Here is a 25,279-nt window from a genome sequence, read left to right on the forward strand (position 1 = left end):
AAAAACATGAGTGACAGCGAAGAACCGAGCGACAAAAAACAACGTCTTATAAAAGAGATCAACAAAGAAATTGATACAGTCAAGTACTTCATGGAGGAGATAAAGGAACTGATCGAAATTCAGGATTATTCGGAGATGGAAATAGTCAACAAACGAGCTGTGAAAATCATTGCAAAGTTGTCGGATCTTATTTCACAAACAGAAGAATTAAAAATTGAGCGAGGAATGTCGCCACGCACCGTGAGGCAGTGGAGAAAAGACATTAAATCAAAGTATGCAGCATCTGTCAGCAAAAACGAGAGGCTTAGAAAGTGTTTGGATGATAGAGATGAAGAAATTACACAACAAAATGAAGAATTGAAGCGGGAGCAATAGTTGAAAGATGAGCGGCGATTCTACTTGTTACATGAAAGACAACAAGAGCATGAGTGTGAATTGTGGAAGGAAAAGCTTGAAGCTGAATTACGAGTGGCAGAAAAGAAACTAGAAATGGAGAAAACAGCCGTTTCCAGCACCGCAAAGTTATCGAAATTAAAGATAACACCTTTTAAGGGTACTGCTGGCGATTGGATAAGATTTGAAAACATGTTTCTGACGCAAGTTGATGCGAAATCAATTTCTGATGAGGAGAAATTCGGGTATCTTCTAGAATCCATTAGCCCGAAGATGAGAGACAGAATTGCAAATTTAGAACCTGGAACTATTGGTAAAAAGACAGTGTGGGAATCAACTAAAGAAAGAAAATGGGCAAACAAAGGTTGTCACGCATGCACATAGGAGGAAATCATCAATTTATTTCCAGTCAAGGGGTCTAATTATTTCAAGGTGCAAGAATTCTACGAAAAACTGAGTAGCAATTATGACGCCCTTCAAACCCTCGAAGAACGCCAACGGTTACAAGGGTTTGTTATGACCACACTCAACAAGTTACCTCAGGTAAAGCCAGATCTAGTGAGAGTGGATGAAAGATGGGAGGAATGGTCCATGGAAGACCTGGTTGATGCTCTGCAGAAATGGCTTAGGAGAAATCACGTCGAAGGTGGCAAATGCGAAAAAACATCTGTTCTCACAGAAGCATGGAGATAAGCCATTACCCTATTGCCTTTTCTGCCGAAAACAAGAACACTGGAGTGAGGACTGTACCCTAGTAACAGCAATAGAGAACAGGAAGAAGTTCTTCGTAGATCACAATCTATGCTTTAATTGTGGAAGGCAAAATCACAGAGCAGACCAGTGCCGTAGGCGTGGCTGTGCCAAGTGTAAACACAAACACCACAGAAGCATATATGATAGACCGGATAGGGAAGGCAGTAATCCAGATGGAGTGTAACTGACAGTCTAGTCCAATTATGCAGAGTAGTAAGTGCTACCCGCGATTATTCCCGTCAGTATTGGGGGACAAGTGCTTTGGGCCCACCTAAATACAGGATTCGGACACAGTTTCATTTCACGTGAGGCAGTCAAGTTAGTAAAGTTGAAACCGACAGGTCACGAGGCTCGCGAAATCTTGACAGTCAATGGAACCAAAGTCCAGACAATGCCAATCTTTGACACCCATATTACGTCCCTGGACGGAAAATCATGCAAAACGGTGGAATTCAATGGATCGAAGTTAGCTTATTTTACCACAGTGAGAAGGCCAGACATGAATCAGCTAAAGTTGAAGTACTCACATACACAAGACAAGCGGTTCTACATGACGTCCACAGGAGAACATCAGTTACGCCTCATTCTCAGAGATGGTGTTTATAGCAGAATAAGGACAGAGAGGGTATTCAAAGGACACCCGGGAGAGCCACTGGCAGAGGAGACAACCTTCGGTTGGGTGGTCCATGGGGGAGACGAATATGAGAGTGGAAGTAGCTGCATGTACATTAGAGAGGTTAATGACTATAATAAACTGTATAGTTTGGATGTACAGGGAGTCGAGGACCGGGGAGAGAACGGTCAGCTAGATGTTCTGCGTGACTTTAAAGAGGGTGTTGTCAGAAGGCATGATGGAATGTATGAGGTTGGTTTTCCTTGGATACCGGGACCTACATTAACGAACACAAATGAAGCACTTAGCAGAAAGCGGCTCAAAAACGTGGAGAGAAAGCTGTCAAGAGATAAGAAACTGAAAGGAGAGTATGGCGGCATTATTGAAGAGCAACTCAGAGCTGGGGTGATCGAGGAAGCACCTCAGATTCCGTCTGGAAAACATGTATTCTACATGCCTCACAAGCCAATTGTAAAGCAGAGTGCAGTTACAACTAAGGTTTGCATGGTGTTTGACGCAAGTGCTAAGCCCCAGCCTTTGACTTACAGCATCAATGATTGCATGTTCACTGCTCCTCCATAGCAGCCACTTCTTTGGGACACAATGGTTAGAATGCGAATGTCCGCAAGTCTGCTCTCCTTGGAGTCATAGCAAAGGCGTTTTTTCAGATAGGTCTGAAAGAGGAGGATAGAGATGCCGTCAGATTCTACTTCAACATCAAAGGAATAGAGAAACATTTAAGATTTACACGTGTACCCTTCGGGGTTGAAGCAAGCCCTTTCCTACTAGGAGCAACTGTGCAGCATCACTTTGAACAACAAGGGTCCGAATTTGAAGAGACAGTGAGAGCACTTAAGGAGAACACTTATGTTGACAATCTCATGCAAACTGGAGGAAATGTAGAGAAACTTGTGTGGTTCAAAGAAGAGAGTACTGCCATACTTGAGTCTGCCAGGTTTCCAGTGCACAAGTGGGAATCCAATGTTAAGGTTCATGAAAGTGAAGGCATGCCAAATCCAAGCAAGATCCTTGGACATGTATGGAATAAGGATGATGACACACTAGAGCTGCTTGCAAAGCCTTTTCCACAAGAACATCCAGTGACCAAGCACACTATACTCAGTTACCTGGGAACTGTCTATGACCCACTTGGGATAATCTCGCCCACCATGGCTAAGGGAAACCATATTTACCAAGAAGCCTGCAATGAGAAGAAAAGCTGGAATGCAGAAGTTTCCTCCAGATTGAAGAACCAATGGTTAAGGTGGACGAAGCAACTCAAAGATGTAAGGGTGCCTAGAAGTATTGCTTTATTTGTCGGAGAGATAGGTGCAGTCCATTTACATTTTTTCGCAGATGCCAGCATCCTAGCATGCTGCGCAGCAGCTGTTGCGGCGGTAAAACATGAGGCAGGCGTGACCAAAGGACTTCTGACCTCGAAGTCGCGGATATCAAAGAGAAGTACATCGATAGCAAGACTGGAGCTCATGAGTGGCCACATGGCAGTAAACATGGCGAAGAACCTCAGCATGGCTATCCAGTGTTGGCTCATCTAAACCATCAACATTTGGATGGACAGCATGGTAGCACCATATTGGATAACTAATCCCAGGAGAGGATGGAAGGTGTTTGTGTCAAACAGAGTAAAGAAGATACCAAAAACTGCGGGTCCAATCAACATCACTTGGAAGTACTGCCCATCAGAGTTGAATGTAGCTGACCTCGGAAGTAGAGGGGCAACCATTGTGAAGATGGAGAGAGGAAACTGGTTTGCTGGTCCAGATTGCCTCTTGGACAAAAGGTGGTGGCCAGAGCAGCCAAGGCTGAATAGCACCAAAGAAACAGATGAAGAGAGTAAGGTGACCCAAGAAGTAGTCCTTTGCACACAAGAGCGCATGATCGATGAGTGGGATGCTTTGTTAGAAAGAAGCACCTACTGGCATACAATGAGAGTAACAGCATGGGTGTTACGTTTTATCAGAAACTGCAAGGTAAGAAGTAGGTCAAAGAAGATGTCAGGTCCATTACTTACGGAAGAAATCACAACTGCAAGTGACTACTAGGTGCAGCAAATTCAGAAAGTAGACAAAACATGTCTGAAGTCCCCAGGATGGAAGTTGGTCAAAGATGACTGTACAGGAGTTCTCAGGTGTGAAGGCAGAATTAAAGGATATAAGCCAATTTACCTTCCTAATGGTGTATTTGTGGAGAAGCTCATCCTTCACATCCACAACCAGGTCATGCATCTTGGTGTCGCAAACATGATGGCAAGAATGAGAGAAAATTGGTGGATACCAAAGTTGAGAGCGAAAGTGAAGGTCATTAAGAACTGCAACATCTGTATAGTGTTCTCCACCAAACCTTATGGAGTGCCAGCAACTAGCACTTTGCCACAATATAGAACTGAGGGGAGGAGACCGTATGAAGTAACCAGAGTGGACTTTGCCGGACCCTTCCTTAAAAGGTCAGTAAGAAAGAACAAGGAAAGTGCTATATCATTATTTTCACCTGTGCCAGCTCTAGAGTAGTTCATTTGGAAGTTGCAAGAACCCAAATGGCAGATGAATTCAAGAGTAAGCTGAATGCCTTTATCTTGCGACGAACAAGACCTCGCATCATCATCTCAAATAATGCCAAAACTTTTAAGGCCACAGCAGATTTGATCAAGACGGTGCGGAGAAGTGAGAAGTTGCAGAATTATTTAGCATGTGAGAACATTCGCTGGCAGTTCAATCTTGCAAAGTCACCCTGGTGGGGAGCAATCTATGAGAGATTGATTAAGGAGATAAAGAAGACCTTGCATAAGACTTTGGGGAGGTCACATCTTTCATATGAAGCATTTCAATCAGTCATCATGGACATCGAAAGGAATTTGAATAATCGCCCTTTGACATATGTTGAAGCAGAGAGAGAGGAAGAGGCGGTACTTACACCGAACATGATCCTGTGGGGACGAGACGTGTATGCTGTAGAAGAACCTGAAGGCTCAGATGCAGAGAAGCTAACAAGGATGGCCAAACGATTGGAAAATGCTGAGACCAATGCATGGAAACGCTGGAAAAGGAGTATGTTCACAGCCTAATGGAGAGTCACAGGCTCAACATGGTAACGGGAACTATACCTCAAGTCGGAGAAACTGTACTCATCACTGGAGACGAAAAGAACCGCGGAAAATGAGAAAAAGGTAAAGTGGTGCGTCTTATCAAAGGCAAAGATGATGTCGTCAGAGGGGTAACTTTGTTACACAAAGGGCACATTATTGACCGACCGCTTCAGTTACTTTGTCCCTTGGAAATTAGAGTGGTGGAGGATGTTGATCATTCTCAAAAGGGGAGAAGAGATCGACTTGAAGAGATCGAGTTGATGTAGGAGAACGGAGACCAGGACGAGCTGCAGCTCAGAGGGCTACTGAGAGAATAGCAGAACAATTGTAAGAAGAAGAGAGTTGATAAACTGAACTGTGTTCGAGTATAAACCAGACTGTTATGTCGCGAATCGCATTAGTTTCATGTTGCATTTGATTGTAAAAATTGTGTGCTGCAGTTTTTAGGGGAGTTGTGTACGAGAGTTTTACCAAGCCTACCCCTCACAGTTTTGTGACGTTGAGCAGTACTACCAAATAAGGTGGTAAGCACATGCGTGTGGAAAAAAGAACAAGGTTGTGAGAGCGCGAGTTTATGAAAAGTTTTTCCATCGAATTTAGTGAGAGTTTCGTGATTTAGATTGAAGCGGAATAAACCAGGAAATTGTGTTATTGTGAGCTCTATGGGCTGTTTTATTGTTCGGCTCACCAGCACAGCGCTGAGTGGAGAGCCATGTAATTTTGGAGAAACCGTCATTGAGTTCAATGGCGGGAAAAGTGCCAACTGTCCCAGTTACGCGTGACTCTCCTACTTGTTTTCACTGTTTTCACCCTGGACACCTCGCTCGTGACTGTCGAGTAGCTGCCAGAAACAACGGATCAGGACAATCCCATTCCTCTGGGCTCGCATCAAGTAATTGATGCGGATACGGAACAATGTTTGGACTTGATGTTGAATAATTTTCAGGACGTGCATCAATTAATGGAGTTACAGGATTTGGAACCAGTATCTTTGGTACAGGTTAAAGGTAGACTTAAGGAGAACATTGCGTTTCGGAAGGACATTGGGGCATCTAAATGAGTGCCAAGTATTATAGAGAATGGTTATTATTTACCTTTTATATCTCTTCCAGCTCGGAGGAATTTTCAGAGTCATCCTAGTGTTGTTCAAAACCAGGAATTTGTGTGCCAAGAACTTAAGAAACTTTTAGCCCCTGGTGCAGTGGTGGAAGTGAGGCAAGAGGACGCATTGGTTGTTAATCCATTGGAGGTTGTGAATAATGCAAGTGGCAAGTCACGGTGTTAATTTTGGATTTGTGTTATGTTAATAATCATTTGAGATCCAGTAAGTTTAAATATGAGGGTATCCCAGCAGCTTCGGAGCTGTTCCAGAAAGATGACTGGGTGTTTACGTTTGACTATAAAAGTGGTTATCACCATCTGGACATATTTGTGGGTCATACTGCTTTTCTTGGATGCTCATTTCAGCTGGAAGGAAAACTTCGGCATTTTAAATTTACAGCTCTCCCTTTTGGCTTGGCAACTGGGCCTTATCTGTTTACTTAAATCCAGAGAACTTTAGTCAAGCATTGGAGAAGCAGAGGATTTCGTATTTTTACGTACCTGGATGATGGCATTGGTAGTGAGCAGGGATTTGCTGAGGCTTGCAGTATTTCGGAGTCTGTCAGGAAGGGTGTGAGATTCAGTGGCTTTGTGGCCAACGAGGAAAAGAGTGTGTGGCTGCCCTCTCAATGTGTGGAGCTACTGGGATTTACTGTGGACCTTAAAGTGGCTACTTTTCATTTTCCTCCCCCCAGAGAGGATGCTTTGAAGCAATTGCTTGATTTTATTATTGCTAAGGATTTTTGTATATCCGCGAGGACTTTGTTTCGCTTGACAGGCTCCCTGGTTTCTGTGTCTCTCGCCATGGGTCCAGTTGTACGTCTTTGGATGAGAGCAATGTACAGAGACATTTGCCTAGACCCTCATTGGAATCAACCTATATGTTTGTCTTCTGACAGCTGCTTGGAGGTGCTTTTTTGGAAACAGAACTTTGACAATAGTGGGTATCCAATTTGGGCACCTAGCCCAAAAATCGAGGTTTTATCATATTCAGATGCTAGCGGTCTCGGTTGGGGAGGATTTGCTTTTCACATCAATGGTAAACCAGCTGTGGGAGGCTGCTCGGAGGACTAGAGTGGCAGGAGCTCTACATTCTGTGAGTTAAGAGCCATACGGTACGTGTTGGAGTCATACAGTTATGACCTTCAAAGGAAAGAGGTGTGTCATAGGACTCACAACAGGAATGCAGAGATCATAATGTCTGTTGGTAGTCGAATACCAGACCTTAAAAGGGAGGCGGTGTTGGTTTACAAACTTTGTCGTGAATTGAACAGTCAGCTATCTGTGGAGTGGGTCAGTAGGGATGATAATAGTATTGCTCATGCGCTTTCAAGAGTGGAGGATGCTACTGACTACATGCTGGATCCCAAGTGCTCTCGTTATATTGACCGTTTATGGGGACCTCATACTGTCGACAGATTTGCCAGCATTAAAACCAAACAGCTGGTCAGGTATTGCAGTCGATACTGCAACCCTGGTTGTGAGGCTAGTAACGCATTTACAGTTTCGTGGTCACAGGATAACAATTGGATTTTTCCACCTCCCTGCTTATTCCAAGGGTTCTGCGACATATTCTGCTGGCCATGAGTATGGCACACTGATTGCTCTGGAGTGGCCTTCTGCCTTGTGGTGGCTTCTTCTTGTTGACGGGTCTGGAACCTGGAAAATCTTTATAAAAGACTTTTTTGAGAATTGAACCTTACCAGGGAATCTTATTCTTGGGGTCTGCAGCCAGCAGCATTTTTACTTCTGGAATTCCATAATTTGCTGTTTTAGTCTTTAAGATTTGTTTTGATGATCTGGTGGAAAGTACCTGATATTGCCGTTCTCTGGCATTACTCTGGTAAAGGCTTGGGGTGCACCCCTATGCTGGTCAAGTATGGGGTATACATTTGTAGTGACATACTAGGCTGTTAGGGCAAATCACTGATGCTGTTATAGCAATCACTCGAATCCATCGGATGCTGTTATGGCAATTACTCTAGTATGGGGTATACATTTGTAGTGATGCAGTATCCTGTTAGGGCAAATCACTGATGCTGTTATGGCAATCACTTGTGTCGATCAGATGCTGTTATGGCAACTACTTGTGTTGATCGAATGCTGTTATGGCAATCAATTGTGTCGATCAGATGCTGTTATGGCATATTAAGGCTTTTCTAGTGACAGGTGCTGTTAGGACATGTCTCTAAGTTGTTATGGCTAACTTCTCTGCAGTTAGGCCTTCAGGTGCCCATGATATGGAATGCAATAAATGAACAAGTCAAAACTGGTTCTCTTTCAAAATTTAAATTAAGTCTAAAGGAACAATATCTTTCAGTATATTGATGACATTAAATTAAAATATTGCTTTCTACACATAGCTATTTTAACTATTATACATCCTCCATAGATTACTTTACACATAGCTTAATGTCTTTATTGCTGTAATTATCATTATCATCTTTGTATGTTGATGTTGTAAGTGTGTACGTGTTATGTGTGTATGTGATAGTTTAGGTCTTACCTCCACTGTAAATATTTAATTTACTCTATTTAAACCAGCTCTCTGGTGTTTTTAGCTACTTAGTTCATTCAGGGAGCTGGTAACCCTTAAACAAGCTTATCAAATCAGTTTTTTACAAATGACTGTAATTCCTAAATTATGGGGTAATAAAGTTGTTGTTGTTGTTGTTGAGCTAATGCTGTGGTGGCATTTTCAGCGCTATCTTTAGGGCATCTTTCATACCATTCTTATTATGCAATATCAGTGAATGTTGTTAGCATATGTTTTTTGGGTCCAGCATCTTGCTACTTAGCTGGGGAGTTGTGATTGATGATGTTCAGGCTACTTAACATTCCTGGAGTCAGGCCTCTGAGTAACAACTAGCTGTCAGGGCTTATAATTATGTTTTTGCTTGAATCCTTACTCTGTCACATGTTATGTGGTTTCAGTGCCCAGTGGCGACACTGGTAAGTTGGACTTGTCATTTTTGGTCCCTGTGGTTGGATTGCAACATCCAGTGCTGCATCAGCTGGTCAGGGTGCTGCCTTCAGTTCTGCTTCAAGATAAAACTCCAAAGACAGTTAACAGTTATCTCCGTGCGTATGGGGCGTGGAGGAGTTTGGGCAGAGCAGTGTCGTGTGTCAGTTTTACCAGTGGGGCCAGTGGTGTTCTCCCTGTATTTAGTTAAGTTGATCCAAGCAAACAAGTCAGTTTCTACCATTAACTCTGCTTTGTATGGAGTGAGCTGGGTACAGAAGAAGGTGGGTCAACCACAAGTCACTGAGAACCCTTTTGTGACCCATGTGGCAGATGGTGCTCGTATAATCCTGGCTAGGTCACCAGAACGCAAGAAACCCCTTACGGCGGGCCAAGTGTTGTGCATCATGACTCATTTGGAGAAGGGCAGTCTGGCAGATGTGCAAGTTGCAGTGATATTTGCCATGGGGTTTTTTGGTTTCTTATGGTGGGATGATTTAAGCAATCTGACAGTGGACGATCTGTAATTTGCTGATTCAATGTTGCCCTCTTTTTGCTCCAACGTAAGAATGACAAATTCCAGGAAGGGTCTTGGGTCTTTATTGCAAGAAGTGAGGTAGCCCTTTGCCCTGTGGCATTGTTAGAAAGGTTTCTCAAGATGGGCAATCATTCTAAGGGGTCACAGCTGTTTCATAGCATCCAGAGCACAAGGGGAGGCCAGATGCTTAAAGAAGCACCTATGTCGTATTCTCGTGCGAGTGAGTTGGTAATAAAAGAGTTGAAGAATGCGGGGCTGGACCCAAGCTTGTACGGTCTTCACAGACTCCAGTCAAAGGAGACTAAATACAATCTGCATAAAAAGCAGTGTGCCCTCCCCAACGTTAATACCGAATTATTTCTGACATCCTATGTAAGTAGACTGATTTTTAAACACAAGATATTGTAGTTTCTACGTAGTTTTTATATCATTTGTTTGTAGGTTAACTTGAGTGCATAGCTGTGTAGAATGTAACAAAAGATATGTACTTTTATCTTTTGGAATAAAGACTATCATGATTACTATCATCACAAATAAGAATTTAATTTTTGATTTGGAATTTAAATTTAGTTACTCCCTTCTACATTCATCATTGGCATATTCATTCTTAGTTCACATAATCTTGAAGAATATTATTCTTTTATTTCAACCACAATCCAACTACTGTGATCCTTGATGTTGGTTGACTCCTTGACAAATCTAATTAGTGTTTTCTATCTGCTAGCACACGTTGCCACGATTTTGAAAACCACTGGAGATAAACTAAAAAAGATGTTACAAATCTAAAATACATAATTTATTGAAATAAACAGTTTTGAATGATAGAATAGTATTCTAGAAGTTAACAACAATATTATTGTTACTCTTTTCTCACAATTTTTTTATAAATCATAAGTGGAGAGCTTTAATGCTGTGCCCATGGTCTTGTCACTTACAGACAGAAAAACAATAAACGATCAAAGCCATTTGTTTTTCCCTAGACAAGACAGCACCACTGAGAAATGCAATAAATGACAAATCCCCCACTAAAAAATGAAAAAACTTGAGTTCAACGATAACTTTAAGATCATTTTTATAAATAAAAACACCACAACAATCACTCCATCTCATGAAGCACTGCCACTTGGCCCACTGTATTCTCTTGAAAGTCATGTTGTCACTATTCAATCATTGCAGTTCACTTCTCCTCAACAATTAGTTAACTTAAAAGCAACAGTTAAAAGCATGTAGGGATCAAAGGTAGTTAGACCCCAAAGAGGACCCCTCACCAAATCAACCCCCAATCTAGTCAGCACGACAGGATCCATTACAGATGTTTTTTGGGAAGATTGAGTTGACTATGTTCAACTGGACAAAACTTACATTTTCCCCAATTTCAGGGTGAAAAAGGACAATTGCAGTAGACAAATATATCTGAACACTCTCAAAGGTTTCAAGCTAGAAGGATCTACTGTATTTGAAGAACAAATAGCAGAAATGGAGCCCACTGTCATGGGCACGACTACTAAAGATGCTTCCATATCCATACTTATGCCTGTACTGCCTGTGGCAAAACAACTGACAGAAGCAGGCGGTAAATTACTAAAGTGCAAATCATGTAAGCTCCTACAACATATCATCCCAGAAAGCAAACATCAGTCTGTCAAATTGTTTGTACACAACACCAACACACAAGCTAAATGTGATCTCACTGTCTTTCACCAACAAGTAGCAAAAATATTTGAAACAACAAAAAACCAACTCCATGTTCACCTGACAGATGACAATAAAATGGACATCTTGTTAGAAACAGATGCATTAGACATCATCTACAATTTTAGTTAATGGGAAACTTTTCCATATAAATTGAACTTACATAGCAAATGAAGAATACTGCCTATTAATAAAAAGGGAACGAAAAACACTCCAAAGACACAACATTGTTACTTTCTATTTGTTTACTAAACAAACTGTGGTGTTTTAACAGACACTTATGTTACTTCATTGTTTAAGCTGCAGTTATAGTTGATACCTCATGTACTTTACTCATCTTACTCAAGTTGCATTTACATCATAGTTATGGTTACTACATCGTGTACTTTACTCCTCTTACTTTACCACAAAAATTGTTGACTAAACAAGTCATTCGCAGTTCATAGAACTAGATCTTAATATCTATAGTTAATAATAACATTTTTCATTTAATAAACAGACTTCAAGTTTAACCCTATCACTCCCAATATCTTCTTAAGAATTCTCCTTACTGTCTGCCATACAATTCTTATCATTTAAGTTTGGAGAATTAACAAATGGTAAACACCACAGCGTACACTATTGAGATATTGATGCATGCGGGAGGTTGCTAAGCACAAAAGAAGCAAAAGAGTTGCTCAAGGCAATAGCTGAGAAAGACTCTAGCTTCTTGAGTACTTAGCAAACCTCCCAAGTGCATCCATAACTCAATAGTGTATGCTGTGGTGTTAACCATTTGTTCTATAACATAACACTGATACATTGTAGCTAAAGAGTTCCCTTTTATTTAACAAATCTTATGTGACCAGAAAAACCAAGCACGCGCGGAAAAGTAGTCTTTGTATTTGCTCACGTCTACAGCGTACACCCATGAGAAAATGGAGGACGCTAAATGGACCAATCAGAGCGTGCGCTTTACTTTGCTTATGTTATAATTTGGTATTGGATCAACTAAAAAAAATACCCTTATTGATAGTTTTCTTTATTCTCATACTTGTTTGCTTGATATTGTATTGATATTGTAGGGAGAAATTCTGTCTTAGTCACTCATGGGAGTTAAAGGGTTAAATACAAAAATTTTAAGAGTTACAGCTACTGGTATTGTGTTGTTAGTGATTATGCCCAGAGAATTATTCTTTGTCTTTGGGCAACATATAATAATGATTTTTTTAGACTGAGATAGTTGTTAAGACTTAAAATATCTTAACATAGTCCATGTAAGCAGTCAAGTTCATGTTAAACATTCATTTTGTTGTATTCGATAGCTTTCTACTGTACAAGGACAGTCAGTGACAAATGAACTATAAAAGGACAACATTACTAACAGGAAAGAAGTTTTCTTTCAGTTTGTCAAAAAATAATCATCAACTTCTTGATTACACTTACAATTCGTTTTAGAAGGTCATGAGCCCATATTGAACATAAATACAATCGTTTACAAGCTACTGAGTTAGTTCAATAAACTAGGGGCATAACAATTTTATTAAACTAACATATTTCATTTTGGAAGCAATCAGTGGGTTGCCTGAGGCAATTCCAGTCTTAGACAAAAATAGCCCAACAAATTTCCATCCACAAAAAAAATGCCCAAATTACACAATTGCTCCCTGTGTACTTCATTTACATTGTTTGGCTTTGTCAGCTCTCTTTTAATAGACTGGTAACCTCAAAGAATGGGTTACTCCTATACCCTAAGGGAGAGAACATACAAATGCCCATGAAGCTAAAACAGCAACATTGGCGTGATCTTTTAAATGACATCTTTAAAAGACATCCCCTATGCTTACCAAAGCATCTTGCCTCATATTATTTCATCAATGTCCTCTTCCATGTCCAATGCCAGCACTTACTTTCACATCTCACACACTCCTAGTCTTATTAAGATGTATGTGTATATAGGTTTAGCTATTCACGCTACTGGACTAAAGTGGCTGCCAGAGGTGCCTGATAAAAATGCTGACGTCTAATCTCAACCTTACAATACTGTTAAGTGTCACTGAATATCTCCACATAGAGGTCTGCGCTATATAAATGTAAAAATGTAATGTAATGTAATGTAATGTAGCGTTTAATTTACACAACTCTTGCACTTTATTTCTGTTCTTTATTTTGCACCAATTGCATCCTTAATTACTGAGCAGGTATGATATGATTTTGTCTGAAACTTTTACAAGAATCCCAATTAAGCTTCAAGAACAATATGGCGGGGCCTAATTAGCACAAAGTAGTGAAAATGTTGATATGAAAGTAAAGTCTTCAAGTACAACCAAAACTTTCTTAAACACAATGGACATCCTGATAAGACCTTGGCCATGTTTGAGAAAAATTGGCACCTTAGTACAAAGCAGTTTACATTCAGTTCAGACCAATAGTTTTGTTTAAGTATCTCAAATTATTGCCCCAGCAATACAGTTCCTAATGCAGTAAATGGTTTGAACCCGGGGGTAACATGTGAAGGTGTAGTCTGATCGTCCGGGTGAGTGTAGTCCTGAGAAGGACTGTTGTCGGTGGCAGTGACTGACGTTTCGACAACCTGTGCGGAAGTCATCATCAGAGTCAAGTGAGTGATTGTTGTCAGTAGAATGTTCTTATTCCAGTTCGTGTGAAATGATCGGTTGGTTTTGCCGTGATGTTATTGGCTGTAAGACTCAAGTGACGTAAGTCGTTCGTGATTGGTCTGTTTCGGTCTGTCGGTAAAGCTAGGTTGTTCTTTTTCGGTCGTTTGTGATGTTTATGTCGTGAATGAGTCGTTTGTATGGGGCGGGTAGTTGTTGACATCTGTTTAGGGGAGTCTGTTCTAAGTTAGTAAACCAGCTTTCCAGAGTCAGTCGTTGAAAATAGTCAGTGCTGTAGGTTAGGCATTGCGCAGAGTCCCAGTCAATGTTGTGGTTGGTAAGTCGATGGTGTTCAGCAATGTGATTGCTGACATCACCTTTCCTCGTCGCCCGTCTGTGTTCAGTCAGTCTTGTTGTGAGGTTTCTGCCAGTCTCACCGATGTAGGAGGCTTGGCAGTCGGAACAATTGATCTTATAAATCGTTCCCTGTCTGTTCCTCGGTTCGTCTTTGTCTTTAACGTTGGTTAGTAACTGACGTAGTGTGGTGATGGGTTTGTGGGCGACGCGGATATTGAAGGGTAGTAAGATGCGCGAGATGTTTTCAGACATACCTTTTATGTACGGTATGGTTGCTGTAGTCGTAGGGGTTGCGGTGTCGTTTGTTTCGGTAGTGGTAGTGGGTCGGTGAGTGTTTCGTCGGATGAAGTCGTTGTTGTAGTTGTTCTTCGTAAAAACACGGTGAAGGTATTTGTTCTCGTCGGATAAGCTGTCTGTCGAGTCACATACTAGTTGTGCGCGTCGTGTTAGAGTTCTGATAGTTGTGGCTTTGTGTGATGTAGGGTTGTAGGATGACTCGTCTAGTAATCTGTCGGTGTGTGTCGGTTTCCTGTAAACTGTCGTTCGTAATGAGTTGTCGTTGTGGCTTACCAGGCAGTCTGCCTGGTAAGCCACAACGACAACTCATTACGAACGACAGTTTACAGGAAACCGACACACACCGACAGATTACTAGACGAGTCATCCTACAACCCTACATCACACAAAGCCACAACTATCAGAACTCTAACACGACGCGCACAACTAGTATGTGACTCGACAGACAGCTTATCCGACGAGAACAAATACCTTCACCGTGTTTTTACGAAGAACAACTACAACAACGACTTCATCCGACGAAACACTCACCGACCCACTACCACTACCGAAACAAACGACACCGCAACCCCTACGACTACAGCAACCATACCGTACATAAAAGGTATGTCTGAAAACATCTCGCGCATCTTACTACCCTTCAATATCCGCGTCGCCCACAAACCCATCACCACACTACGTCAGTTACTAACCAACGTTAAAGACAAAGACGAACCGAGGAACAGACAGGGAACGATTTATAAGATCAATTGTTCCGACTGCCAAGCCTCCTACATCGGTGAGACTGGCAGAAACCTCACAACAAGACTGACTGAACACAGACGGGCGACGAGGAAAGGTGATGTCAGCAATCACATTGCTGAACACCATCGACTTACCAACCACAACATTGACTGGGACTCTGCGCAATGCCTAACCTACAGCACTGACTATTTTCAACGACTGACTCTGGAAAGCTGGTTTACTAACTTAGAACAGACTCCCCTAAACAGATGTCAACAACTACCCGCCCCATACAAACGACTCATTCACGACATAAACATCACAAACGACCGAAAAAGAACAACCTAGCTTTACCGACAGACCGAAACAGACCAATCACGAACGACTTACGTCACTTGAGTCTTACAGCCAATAACATCACGGCAAAACCAACCGATCATTTCACACGAACTGGAATAAGAACATTCTACTGACAACAATCACTCACTTGACTCTGATGATGACTTCCGCACAGGTTGTCGAAACGTCAGTCACTGCCACCGACAACAGTCCTTCTCAGGACTACACTCACCCGGACGATCAGACTACACCTTCACAGTTCCTAATCTTAATTTGCTTAGCTGTTAGCACCTCCTTGCTATAGCACAAGAATGTAATAAAGAATGGAAGAAAATACTGTCAGCTGACTTTTAGGTATGTTGGTATGACACTAGGATCCTGAGTAACAGGTTAAAATGGAACTGTCAGAGGTAGCCAACTCTAAAAGGAACAAAGGTGTTGTGGATAACATCAGAACAATTAAAAGAGAAAAAAGGTCCTGCAAATAAAGTTCAGTATGAGGTGATGAAGGATGTCATGTGGGAGTGTATTGCTATCTGTTGTTTCAGGACTCCAACTTGTCAGAGATCTCAAGTGCTGGATTGTTGAAGATCATCACCAGAGAACTTGAGCCAAAAGGACCCCTATCATGAGCTGTACTGTAAATGGCCAAGATCAGAAAGGGGAATAGAAAGGATGATTTTTTTAAAGTCATAGATGTGCATATCTGTAGCAGTCTTGCTTAAGAACACATTAATCATGTCTAATAGCAATGCAGTTAATGACTACTATCACTTTGTATCATTCAGGGATAACTTGAGTATCAATTAGTTTGCAAGTATTTTTTTCTTTAAATCATTTTATTAATCTTCCCTCAGTTCATAGCAAGAAACAATTCCAATCTTTATTCAGCAATGACAGAAGTAATCCATCTTATTACATTTCATAGCAGGGTTTGAGCCAGGCCGCACCATTGTGCCAATCCCAAGCTGGAATTGAAATTGTCCCTTAAAAAAGTGGCCAAAGGGACAATTTGTCCCCTTCAAAATTTAGGGGAAAAGGTCAAAAGGAAGCACACACGAAGAGATTTAGCTCAGTACAGAAATTTAGCCACATCTAAAACAGAACGTGGAAGGTATATTTTGTCGTACGTTTTAAAAAGTTCAATCTAAAGTCACGTTTCAGTCACGCTCTAATGAAAACGTGCATCTCATGCTCAGTCAAGCGTGATGAACTTTACATTTGGTGTGTAACATGTCACATCGAAAATGTGTTCGAACATTAGAAAGCTTTTTCGCTCCAAATCGAAGCCAGAGTGAATTTGCAAAAAATAGTACGGAAGAAGAACAGGAAGAAACGGATGAGGATCGAAGGAAACTAAAGAATTCACGAACTTTCCAGAACACTCGGTAGCGAGATCACACATGGTTGCGCTATGAAAAGGGTGATGTTCTGCTATTTTGTCGGAAATCTAAGAAGACAAACCCTTTGCATCGGCAGAAGGGTGTACAAATTTTAGAACCTCAACTCTGCAAAGACATAAAGACTGTAAAGAACATGAGGATGCTGTTAGTGAAGAAGCTATGAGAGATATGTTCAGCAACACACAGCACCATGTTTTTAGAGCAGAATCGCAAGCCATCCTTACAGCAATGAGAGCCGTCTACTGGCTGACCAAGGAGGATATAGCAACAGTCAAGTACAACTCACTGCTCAATTTTCTGGATAAAGTTGGCCTCGAAAGTGTTAAGAATTTTTGAGTAGGAGGAAATGTACCTATCGATCTCATCAAAGTGCCGAAAGTATGCAAGATGCTATTGCTACTGTTCTGAAGTCTAACATTGACAAACTGGTAGAAGTCATCCCATTCTTTTCTCTGTTAATCGATGAATCAACAGACTTCAGTAATCATAAAAATCTTGTTGTTTATGTTAAGTTATTGAATGAATTTAAACCAGAACTGCACTTTTTAGAAAACATCAACGTTCGGGATGGAAAGGTCGAAACTATTACCACTGCTGTTAACTTGCTAATGGAAAGGAGAAACTTGCACAAGGACAAAATGACAGGATTCAGCAATGATGGTGTGAGTGTCATGACAGGAAAAAACAACGGAGTTTCAAAACGAATGAAGGACCATAGTGCATTTGTTGTGTCTGTCCACTGCATGGCTCACAGGCTTGCAATTTGCACTAGCCAAGCAGCTCATGGAATTCCTTATTTGGCAAAATTCAAAGAGATCTTTACTGCTCTGTACTGCTATTTTGACAAGTCTGCCCTCCGGTCACAGTCAATCAGAAGATCTTTGAACATCCTGAGCTAAAAATCAAGGAAGTGTTTGATATCAGGTGGTTTTCATTCTACGGTGCTCTGGAGACAATGTACCGCACTTGGCCATTTCTTGTGGCCTACATGGAATACCGACCCAACAATGATGATAAAGCCCGTGGATTCAAAAAGAGCCTGAAGGAGTTCAATTTCATTGCCACCCTCTGCATGATGATGGATGTGATTCCTATTCTCACACTCATGAGCCTTGCTTTGCAAAAGGAACATGTAGAGCTTGCATCAGTTCAGGCACTGGTGAAATCAACTATTACTCAAAAATAATAACAGCTCTTATGAGTAACAACGGCAAATTCTTGTCTGAGATGTTGCCATCACAAGATGATGTTTCAGAAGTTAAATGGAGAGAGAACACTATTAAAGTGACTGCCCATGAAGTTCAACAATTTGAATGAATGAAAATGAAATTCCTTGACAATGTCTTACTAAATCTTGAAAAGAGATCCCCATAGATTCCACAAATGTAGTTAATGCATTCGGGATTCTTCGTCTCCGCAATGTGCATTTTCAAAATAAAAATCTGTCAACCTACGGAAATGAAGAGCTGGAAACGTTGCTTTCCCATTATGGATCTGCAAAGAAAACCCAAGGTGGTAAAGATGTACCAGCAGTTGTGGATACCGAAAAATGCAGAATTGAAGAGAACTTTGTTAAAGACTGGAGAGCGTTATCCCGTGGGCCACATTGCTGAACTGTGGAAAATGCTTGCCACCCATCATAGCGATGAAGTCCAAAATTTGATTGAGCTTTGTCAAGTCGCACTTGTATTGCCTACTAATACGGCTGGCTGTAAAAGAGGTTTTAGCGCAAAGAATCGAATTAAGAATGCTTTGAGAAGCAGACTGAAAGCTGAGAGGCTAGATGTGCTCATGAGCATTGACATTGAGGGACCACCTTCCGAGGACTTTGACTTTTCTACAGCCCTTAATGTTTGGGCTACAACCAACAGAAGAATTAGTACATGTACGTCTACCAGTAATTAAGAAAGGAATTGAAGTTTACAAGGGGATGCTGGGACGAGACTCTGCTGTGAAATGTTTTGAAGTATAAAGCATAGTCATCGATCCTCCATTGAAATATGGCAAAAAAAGTCTCCACACCAATAACTTAACTTTTCTTGTTTGTATCAAGGATCAGGTGAAAAAAAATGTTTTGTTGGCTTGCCTGTATGAATGTAAAAAAATGTTGAAAAATTAATTTTTCTGTTCCCCTAAAAATAAAAATGTCCCCCAAAATTTTTAGCCAAGGGGACAAATTGTCCCCCAGTGATCAAATCCTAGCTCAAACCCTGTTTTGTAGTCAATGTTACTCATCCATCATTGACAAAACTTATGTCTAATAAGCATTTGATTCTACAAAAATGTAGTTTACTTTTTCTCTGATCATTCTCACTGAAAAGTCCAAAATATTGTTCAATCATAATATCCATGTATTTGTAACCCAGGTCTTGCCATATAGATATTTGTGCATCTTATCCCTCCATGACCTTTTTATGCACACATATACTGTAGGTGTATGCTGACCAAAATGCTTACAAATTCATAAGCCATTTTCCTTTCAAAAGAGCTATTGTTGCTCAAAAGCATAAGTCTATAATTATTTATTGCTTTACATGGCGTTAAACTTTCTTTGATAAGAGACCTTTTAACCAGCTGGGAATCTCCATTCCACTGGAAATCTGTTCACAGTGTCCCCCTCAGATGGACATGTCAACAGTGGTCTACCACCTCAGAACAAACATATGCCACACTCTCAAGAAATGTGCAATATAAGATGTCCAGTATCCCTTCTCCTGATCAAATATCTGGCTATTAAGCTAGAAATAACCCACTGCACAAAGAAAAGATTTCAAGTTCTTTTCTGCAAAACTCTAGTAAAAATCTTACAAGAATGGACAAAATAGTGCTTGAACAATACCAGAGTGAGTCGGTAAGTCAGTTAATATGATGTCTATACTATTACAGCAACAAATATGGATAGGGATTCAAATTATTCTTAGTTTTCATTGTTAGAGTTTATGGGGGTGTACATTTAATGATACAACCAATATGAAATAACTTTCTCAAGACTCCACTTGTGATTTCTTTTGATATATTTTCAAATCTTTTTTTCCAAAATTTGACTTGCCAAACTTGGCTTGCAGCTTATCCACTAGGGTGTTTACGGTATGTTTTATAGTTAAAACTTGTTTGTTGTTGTTATATATCTGTACTTAGATATTTGTATTAATTATTTATTTTCAGTTGAATCACACACAAGTATCTAGTACAAATCTTTACATCTAAATAGACCTCCATCTGGCAAATAAATAAAATGAGCATTGGCTTTGTGGCATTAAACGTATAGCTATTGCATTCAACGAAGGAACACATGCTATTCAAGTCCTTTTTACTATAGGATTTATGATTTCCCAGAAGTATCATTTGGCTATGTCAGTCAATTTCAGGGTTTGACTCCATGCTTCCTTTGCTTTGGAGTAATTTTCCATTAGTTAAGTGAAGTCATGTCGGAAGAGACATCTTCCTTACCAAATATTTTAAAGATCACACCACTGCAAAAGAATGAAATTACCTTCCAACACTGTCAAGTCACCAACCTTATCTTCTCAACAAAAGATAGCTGCTAAACAAGTAGTTTTACTAAAAGTTTGCAGTGTGCAATTATCCAGTGTCAAAATCATACACACAACATCATGGAACACTAAAAAAACAAGAGGCCCTCATGAGGCATACCATCTTAAACCAAACTGGTCTTATAGGAAACTACGTGAATGGCTTGGAGGAAAACAAAGTCTATTTGCAAAAAAAAACCTCCATGTCAAAGTCACAAAAAAAAAAAATTACATATTTGAATACTACAAAAACAGACAAATTCAAACAAAGAAGCCAATTTACTCAACCTCTGGTTCAAGTAGATCAAGATCTATCCGTAGTTACAATGTTTACCTGGTCTGCACTAATACTGAGTATCCAGTGATTGTCTGAGCAAGCATCATATTTCCCCCAATCCAGATGGCATACTTGGCAAATACAGCTCTTGGAAGAAATCTCAAGTAGCTCAAGAAGTGAAGTTTTCATGACTTGACCTCCCTTAAGCACAGACAATGGTCAAGAGGGAATATGTGCGTGAAATTGCCCCTTGCACTGTTGATCCTTACTCAATTAGAATGAGATATGTTCAGGAACTATTCAACAACCTCTTGGCCACAGAAGTTGCTCAGGAACAAAAGACCACACAACAAAAGTAAGGATCGATGGCTAGTACGTTCACTTTTCCTCCTGTTGTGTCAAGACCTCTGCATTATAGAGAAATCAAATTTTTAAGCACGATGATCTACACAATCAACAGGAGTCAAATTCAGATCCACAGAGATTAATCTTTCCAAACTCATGATATTTGAAACCACTATCATGCGAGCAGTTGAATTAGGGTTAAACTAAGCAGTTCAACCCTGTACAAAACAAACAAAAAACAGGAATAACAGTAAAAATAAAAGCAAAAAAGGGCCTTTTCATCACTGCATGTTTGCAAATCATCTTCAAAGTCTAAATCAAATTTATCTCAATCATACAGCTACTCTAGGTAGCCTTGCCAATACCACCTTCAATTACAAAACCAAAGTTATCTAAAGAGGGTAGCTACTCCAAGTTGCAATGAAAGTGTCAAGGACAATATTGAAGACAACAATTCCCATATTATTTGGTTTCAAATTTCACCTTATATTTAAAATTTAAAAAATTTATTACATGGATTAATAGCTCTCCCACCTCTTAAAAAATGACAGCCTTCCAAAGGCTAAAGTTTTCTTAGATATTACTCACTCTAATTTTCCTGAAATTGCAACAAGTATCAATGATTATTGTTGAATTGAATCAACTGTCGTAAATAGAACATGTTTAAGTTCACCTTGTGAATCTCATTTTAACTTCATGAGCTCTTGGAGGATCTCACAATGCTCAATACAGGGCTGTGGTCTAGCAGTGTCCGTTGGCCCCTGGTGCCTTACATTTGTTGTTGGGCGACCCAGGAATCCTAGTTTTTTCATAAAAAGCATATGCTGGGTACCCCGGATTTTACAGTTTCTGAGCACTGGGTTCTCTTCAATTTTTCTTAGAGCGCAGCCTTGTAGAAGCAAGTATTCAGCATTAAGCCTCAACTTCAATTTTGCTATCACTCCTAAGAATTTGCCAGTGTCTAAAATTGTTTCCTCAATTGAAACCAACCTAGATCAGCTCTCTGATGCCGAAAAGACCTTATCAGAGCTTCAATCACCTCTGCCATCAACAATTAGCATCCACCTCTTCATTTGTTACATTTTTACCAGCTGATAAGGGCTGAGCCCTTTCAAGATAAGCACAGGAAAATCTCTCCAAAAACCTCACATGAAAGTTGCAAGAAACAGTTGCAACAAAAGCTCTACTCCAAACTTCATGGCACCAATTCCACACCAGCATCATTTCATGGCCTTCCTAAAATCCACAAGGAAAACGTCCCAATCAGACCAATTATGAGTGCCCTTGGATTTCTCACATATGAACTATCCAAATACCGTGCCAACATCTTGTCACCTTTTCAGAATACTAACTACACAGTCAAGAACAGTGCATCTTTCATTGAAAAGATTCACACCTTGTCAGTAGATCCTGACAAGATTCTAGTGTCTTTTGATATCATGTCACCATTTACTTGCATTCCAACTTACCTGGCCATCAAAGTTGTTGAAGGGAGACTGGACTCTGACCAAATGGCACTTCCACAGTTCATCCTTGACAACAATTTCTTTGTATTCAAAGGCAGCCATTTCCAACAAATTCTTGGTTGTCCAAGGGGATCCCCTGTCGGCACCATCTTAGCCAATCTTGTCATGGAACATGTAGAAGAAAAGGCTCTCTCACCTGCCCTAGCCCTCCCAAGTGGTGATATAGATTGTAGATGACAACTGTGTGCGTAAAAAGGGAACAAAATGTATGAATCTCATTCACACATCAATCCCATCAACCCTCACTTCAAATTTACAATCGAGATAAAATCAGGAAGTTTCGTTGCCTTTCTTGACACAAAAACAACTATGCAAGAAGATGGCTTGATCACCGTGTCTGTCTGCAGGAAAGCTACTAACACCAACCATTACCTCGATTTCAAATCACACCACTATCCCCAGCATAAACACTTGGTTGTGTGCACACTCATGGATCACCCAAAGAACATTCCTTCCACCAAGGAGGAAGTATCACAGGAAACTAAGTGAGTAGCGAAAGCCCTTGCCGCCAATAACTACCCTGCTAATTCCATTCACAATGGCCGCCAACTGAATGAGCAACAAAAACTGCATGATACCCACCAGCATGGCTTGGCTATCCTACCCTATGCCAATTACTTTTCTGAAAGAGTCACAAAACTTTTTTAAGGTTTCAACATCAAGGTTGCCTATAAGCCTATCCACTCCATCTCAAGCATACTTAAAAGCCAAAAGACAAGATCAAGAAAGAGGCTTCCAGAGGAATCATGTACAAGATTGAATGTAAAGATTGTGATTGTGTTTGTTGGTCAGACATCATCTGCACCTAAAACATACATGAAAGAACACACAAAGGCCATAGCAACATTGGATGAAAACTCTTTGTTGGCAAAACACCATGTTTCACAGTCACCAGACAGATTTGGAGAGTGATGAAATTGTCAACAGGTCATCGATGTGGCAACAAAGACTAATTCTTGAAGCTTGGCATTTCGTGCAAGATAGAAATGCTATAAACAAACAAATAGCAACACCAAACATATACAATAACATTAAGAATTCTAAGAGCAATTAAGAATACACTAGAGACTATTCTTACACTTAAAACTCCTGTGAGATTTGGTTTTATCACACATTGTGTATATGCATAAACCAAGCCATTAAACATTTGCATTAATCTTTACTGAAAAAGGCAACAGTGGTGGCTCCATCATCCAGAACAATATATTTTAGCCAGTGTAAACTTTTCGATTCTTTTTACCAAACTTTTGAACACCTGATATTTTTAAAACCATGATTATAATCATTTACAACATATAAACCTCTTCAACAATATTGTTGTTCTTATTTGTGCTCTTATGTTTCACTTAGTTAGGGCTTTTAAACTTATTATCACAGACATAAAAACACTGACAGTGACCAAAGAATTGGAACTGCATCTTTAGACCATGTATCTTTAACAAAACTTTTAGGGACCTACATTGACCACCATCTTAAATGGGAAGATAACGTCATGGAAGTCTCAGCTCCTTACTATCACACTCTTGGAATGTTAGGGAAATTGAAGAATTTTCTACCATTCAATACTCGGAAGCAGTTAGTTGAGGCCCTAGCCCTTTCCAGGTTGTATTATAATTGTGCTGTTTACCATAACCTACCACATAACTTTCTTAAACACCTACGAAGAATTCAAACAGCATGTGTGAGCTTTGTTGTAGTTAAATTAATTTTGTTGAAAGAGAGGATAACATGAGGCTTAATTGTTACCTGTTAAAGAATGTATGGAATGACAGTTGTTAAAGTCATCTCACAAGGCATTTTTTTTTCTTATGAATGGCCAAGTTACTTGCCACTATTTAACACAATCAAACTCTGAGGTCCACCACAGCTTTGCAGCTTTTGTATCACACGCTTATCAAGATCAAGCTGCTAAGAGCTTTAACATTTTACCTGAATGTGTAAGGAAGTGTATTGACTTTAATCAGTTCTCTAAGATGACTTTTAAGCATTTGATGAAAAAGGTAAAAAATAACCTTTCAGCTTAGAAAAATCCTTGAGTGGATAGATATGCTAATGTTGCTGCTCTTTGTGACACATCGTCAGAAAAGTTGAATCGACATGCGAAGTTGAAGCGTGAGACTTTCTCTCGTAATACAGAAAACATATGAGGACTAATTTTTAATTATTTCATTAATAAAAATATTTGAAACTGCTCAAGCTACCTCCTATCGAGTATAAGACTACTGTTGCTAAAATTTGTTTCAAAGTTTGTTTCGGGAGAAACCTTATCATTTTCGGTTCGGTTTCACGAATTTTGTAAAGTAACATTTTATGACGCTATTTTGAAGTACCCTGGGGCGAAGCGCTAAATGTACTCAAACTATATTCTCGTTTCCTGCTACTTCGTAAACACTACCGACCTTACCTTCGATCCATTTAGTAAGTTCCAACATCACTCCGTTTTAGTGCAAAATATCTCGTCGATTCTTCACTAGATGGGTTCCATTTTCAAAGCTGAAGCCATGCCACAGTTTTCGCTCCGATAAACGCGACAGAACCTACACTCTATGGCGGATTCGAGAGAGAAAAGCTACTGCTTTCGCCTTCGAGTACGCCATTTTTAACAAAACAATTCCCCAGGCGTTTCAAATAAAGCATTGATTTTACCAGGGAAGACTGGAGCTGAAATTACCCATACTCTCTGCGAACTTTTCGCGGGTTTTTTTCAAAGAAAGTTCATAGATGTGCCAA

The 25,279-nt window shown here is 40.2% G+C and overlaps 3 protein-coding genes, 1 long non-coding RNA gene, 1 other non-coding gene and 2 pseudogenes across 6 annotated transcripts in view; 6 read left to right on the forward strand and 1 right to left on the reverse strand.

Moving 5' to 3' along the window:
- Nucleotides 1-25,279, reverse strand: part of LOC148733289 (uncharacterized) — a 48,397-nt gene extending 23,118 nt beyond the window's left edge. The window contains exons 1-4 of one of the 2 annotated variants that reach the window (XR_016000029.1): nt 24,954-25,187; nt 24,187-24,206; nt 22,493-22,729; nt 20,662-22,259 (exon numbers count right to left, since the gene is read on the reverse strand). This is a non-coding gene — a long non-coding RNA (uncharacterized LOC148733289). Of the gene's footprint in view, nt 1-20,661; nt 22,260-22,492; nt 22,730-24,186; nt 24,207-24,953 lie in introns of those variants that run through there. The other variant, XR_016000030.1, reaches the window with a different exon arrangement.
- On the forward strand, nt 7-863 carry LOC148733293 (uncharacterized; annotated as a pseudogene).
- LOC111346107 (uncharacterized) lies at nt 910-3,315 on the forward strand. Its single transcript, XR_016000380.1, has 2 exons — nt 910-1,039; nt 1,428-3,315. It is a non-coding gene; the product is annotated as an uncharacterized LOC111346107 (transcript).
- Nucleotides 3,340-4,287, forward strand: LOC148733294 (uncharacterized). The gene is made up of 2 exons (XM_088757978.1): nt 3,340-3,750; nt 3,862-4,287. Exons 1-2 carry the CDS (start codon nt 3,340-3,342, stop codon nt 4,285-4,287), a joined length of 837 nt encoding a protein of 278 aa, XP_088614104.1.
- On the forward strand, nt 4,072-4,946 carry LOC148733295 (uncharacterized). Its single transcript, XM_088757040.1, has one exon. The coding sequence runs from the start codon at nt 4,314-4,316 to the stop codon at nt 4,839-4,841; it is 528 nt and encodes a 175-aa protein (XP_088613166.1). The 5' UTR covers nt 4,072-4,313; the 3' UTR covers nt 4,842-4,946.
- Nucleotides 5,255-8,635, forward strand: LOC148733296 (uncharacterized; annotated as a pseudogene).
- On the forward strand, nt 17,249-17,767 carry LOC111346106 (protein ZBED8L-like). The gene has a single exon (XM_022953401.2). The coding sequence runs from the start codon at nt 17,249-17,251 to the stop codon at nt 17,765-17,767; it is 519 nt and encodes a 172-aa protein (XP_022809136.2).

The sequence above is a fragment of the Stylophora pistillata genome, chromosome 4, assembly GCF_964205215.1.
Source record: "Stylophora pistillata chromosome 4, jaStyPist1.2, whole genome shotgun sequence".
Taxonomy (NCBI): Eukaryota; Metazoa; Cnidaria; class Anthozoa; order Scleractinia; family Pocilloporidae; genus Stylophora; species Stylophora pistillata.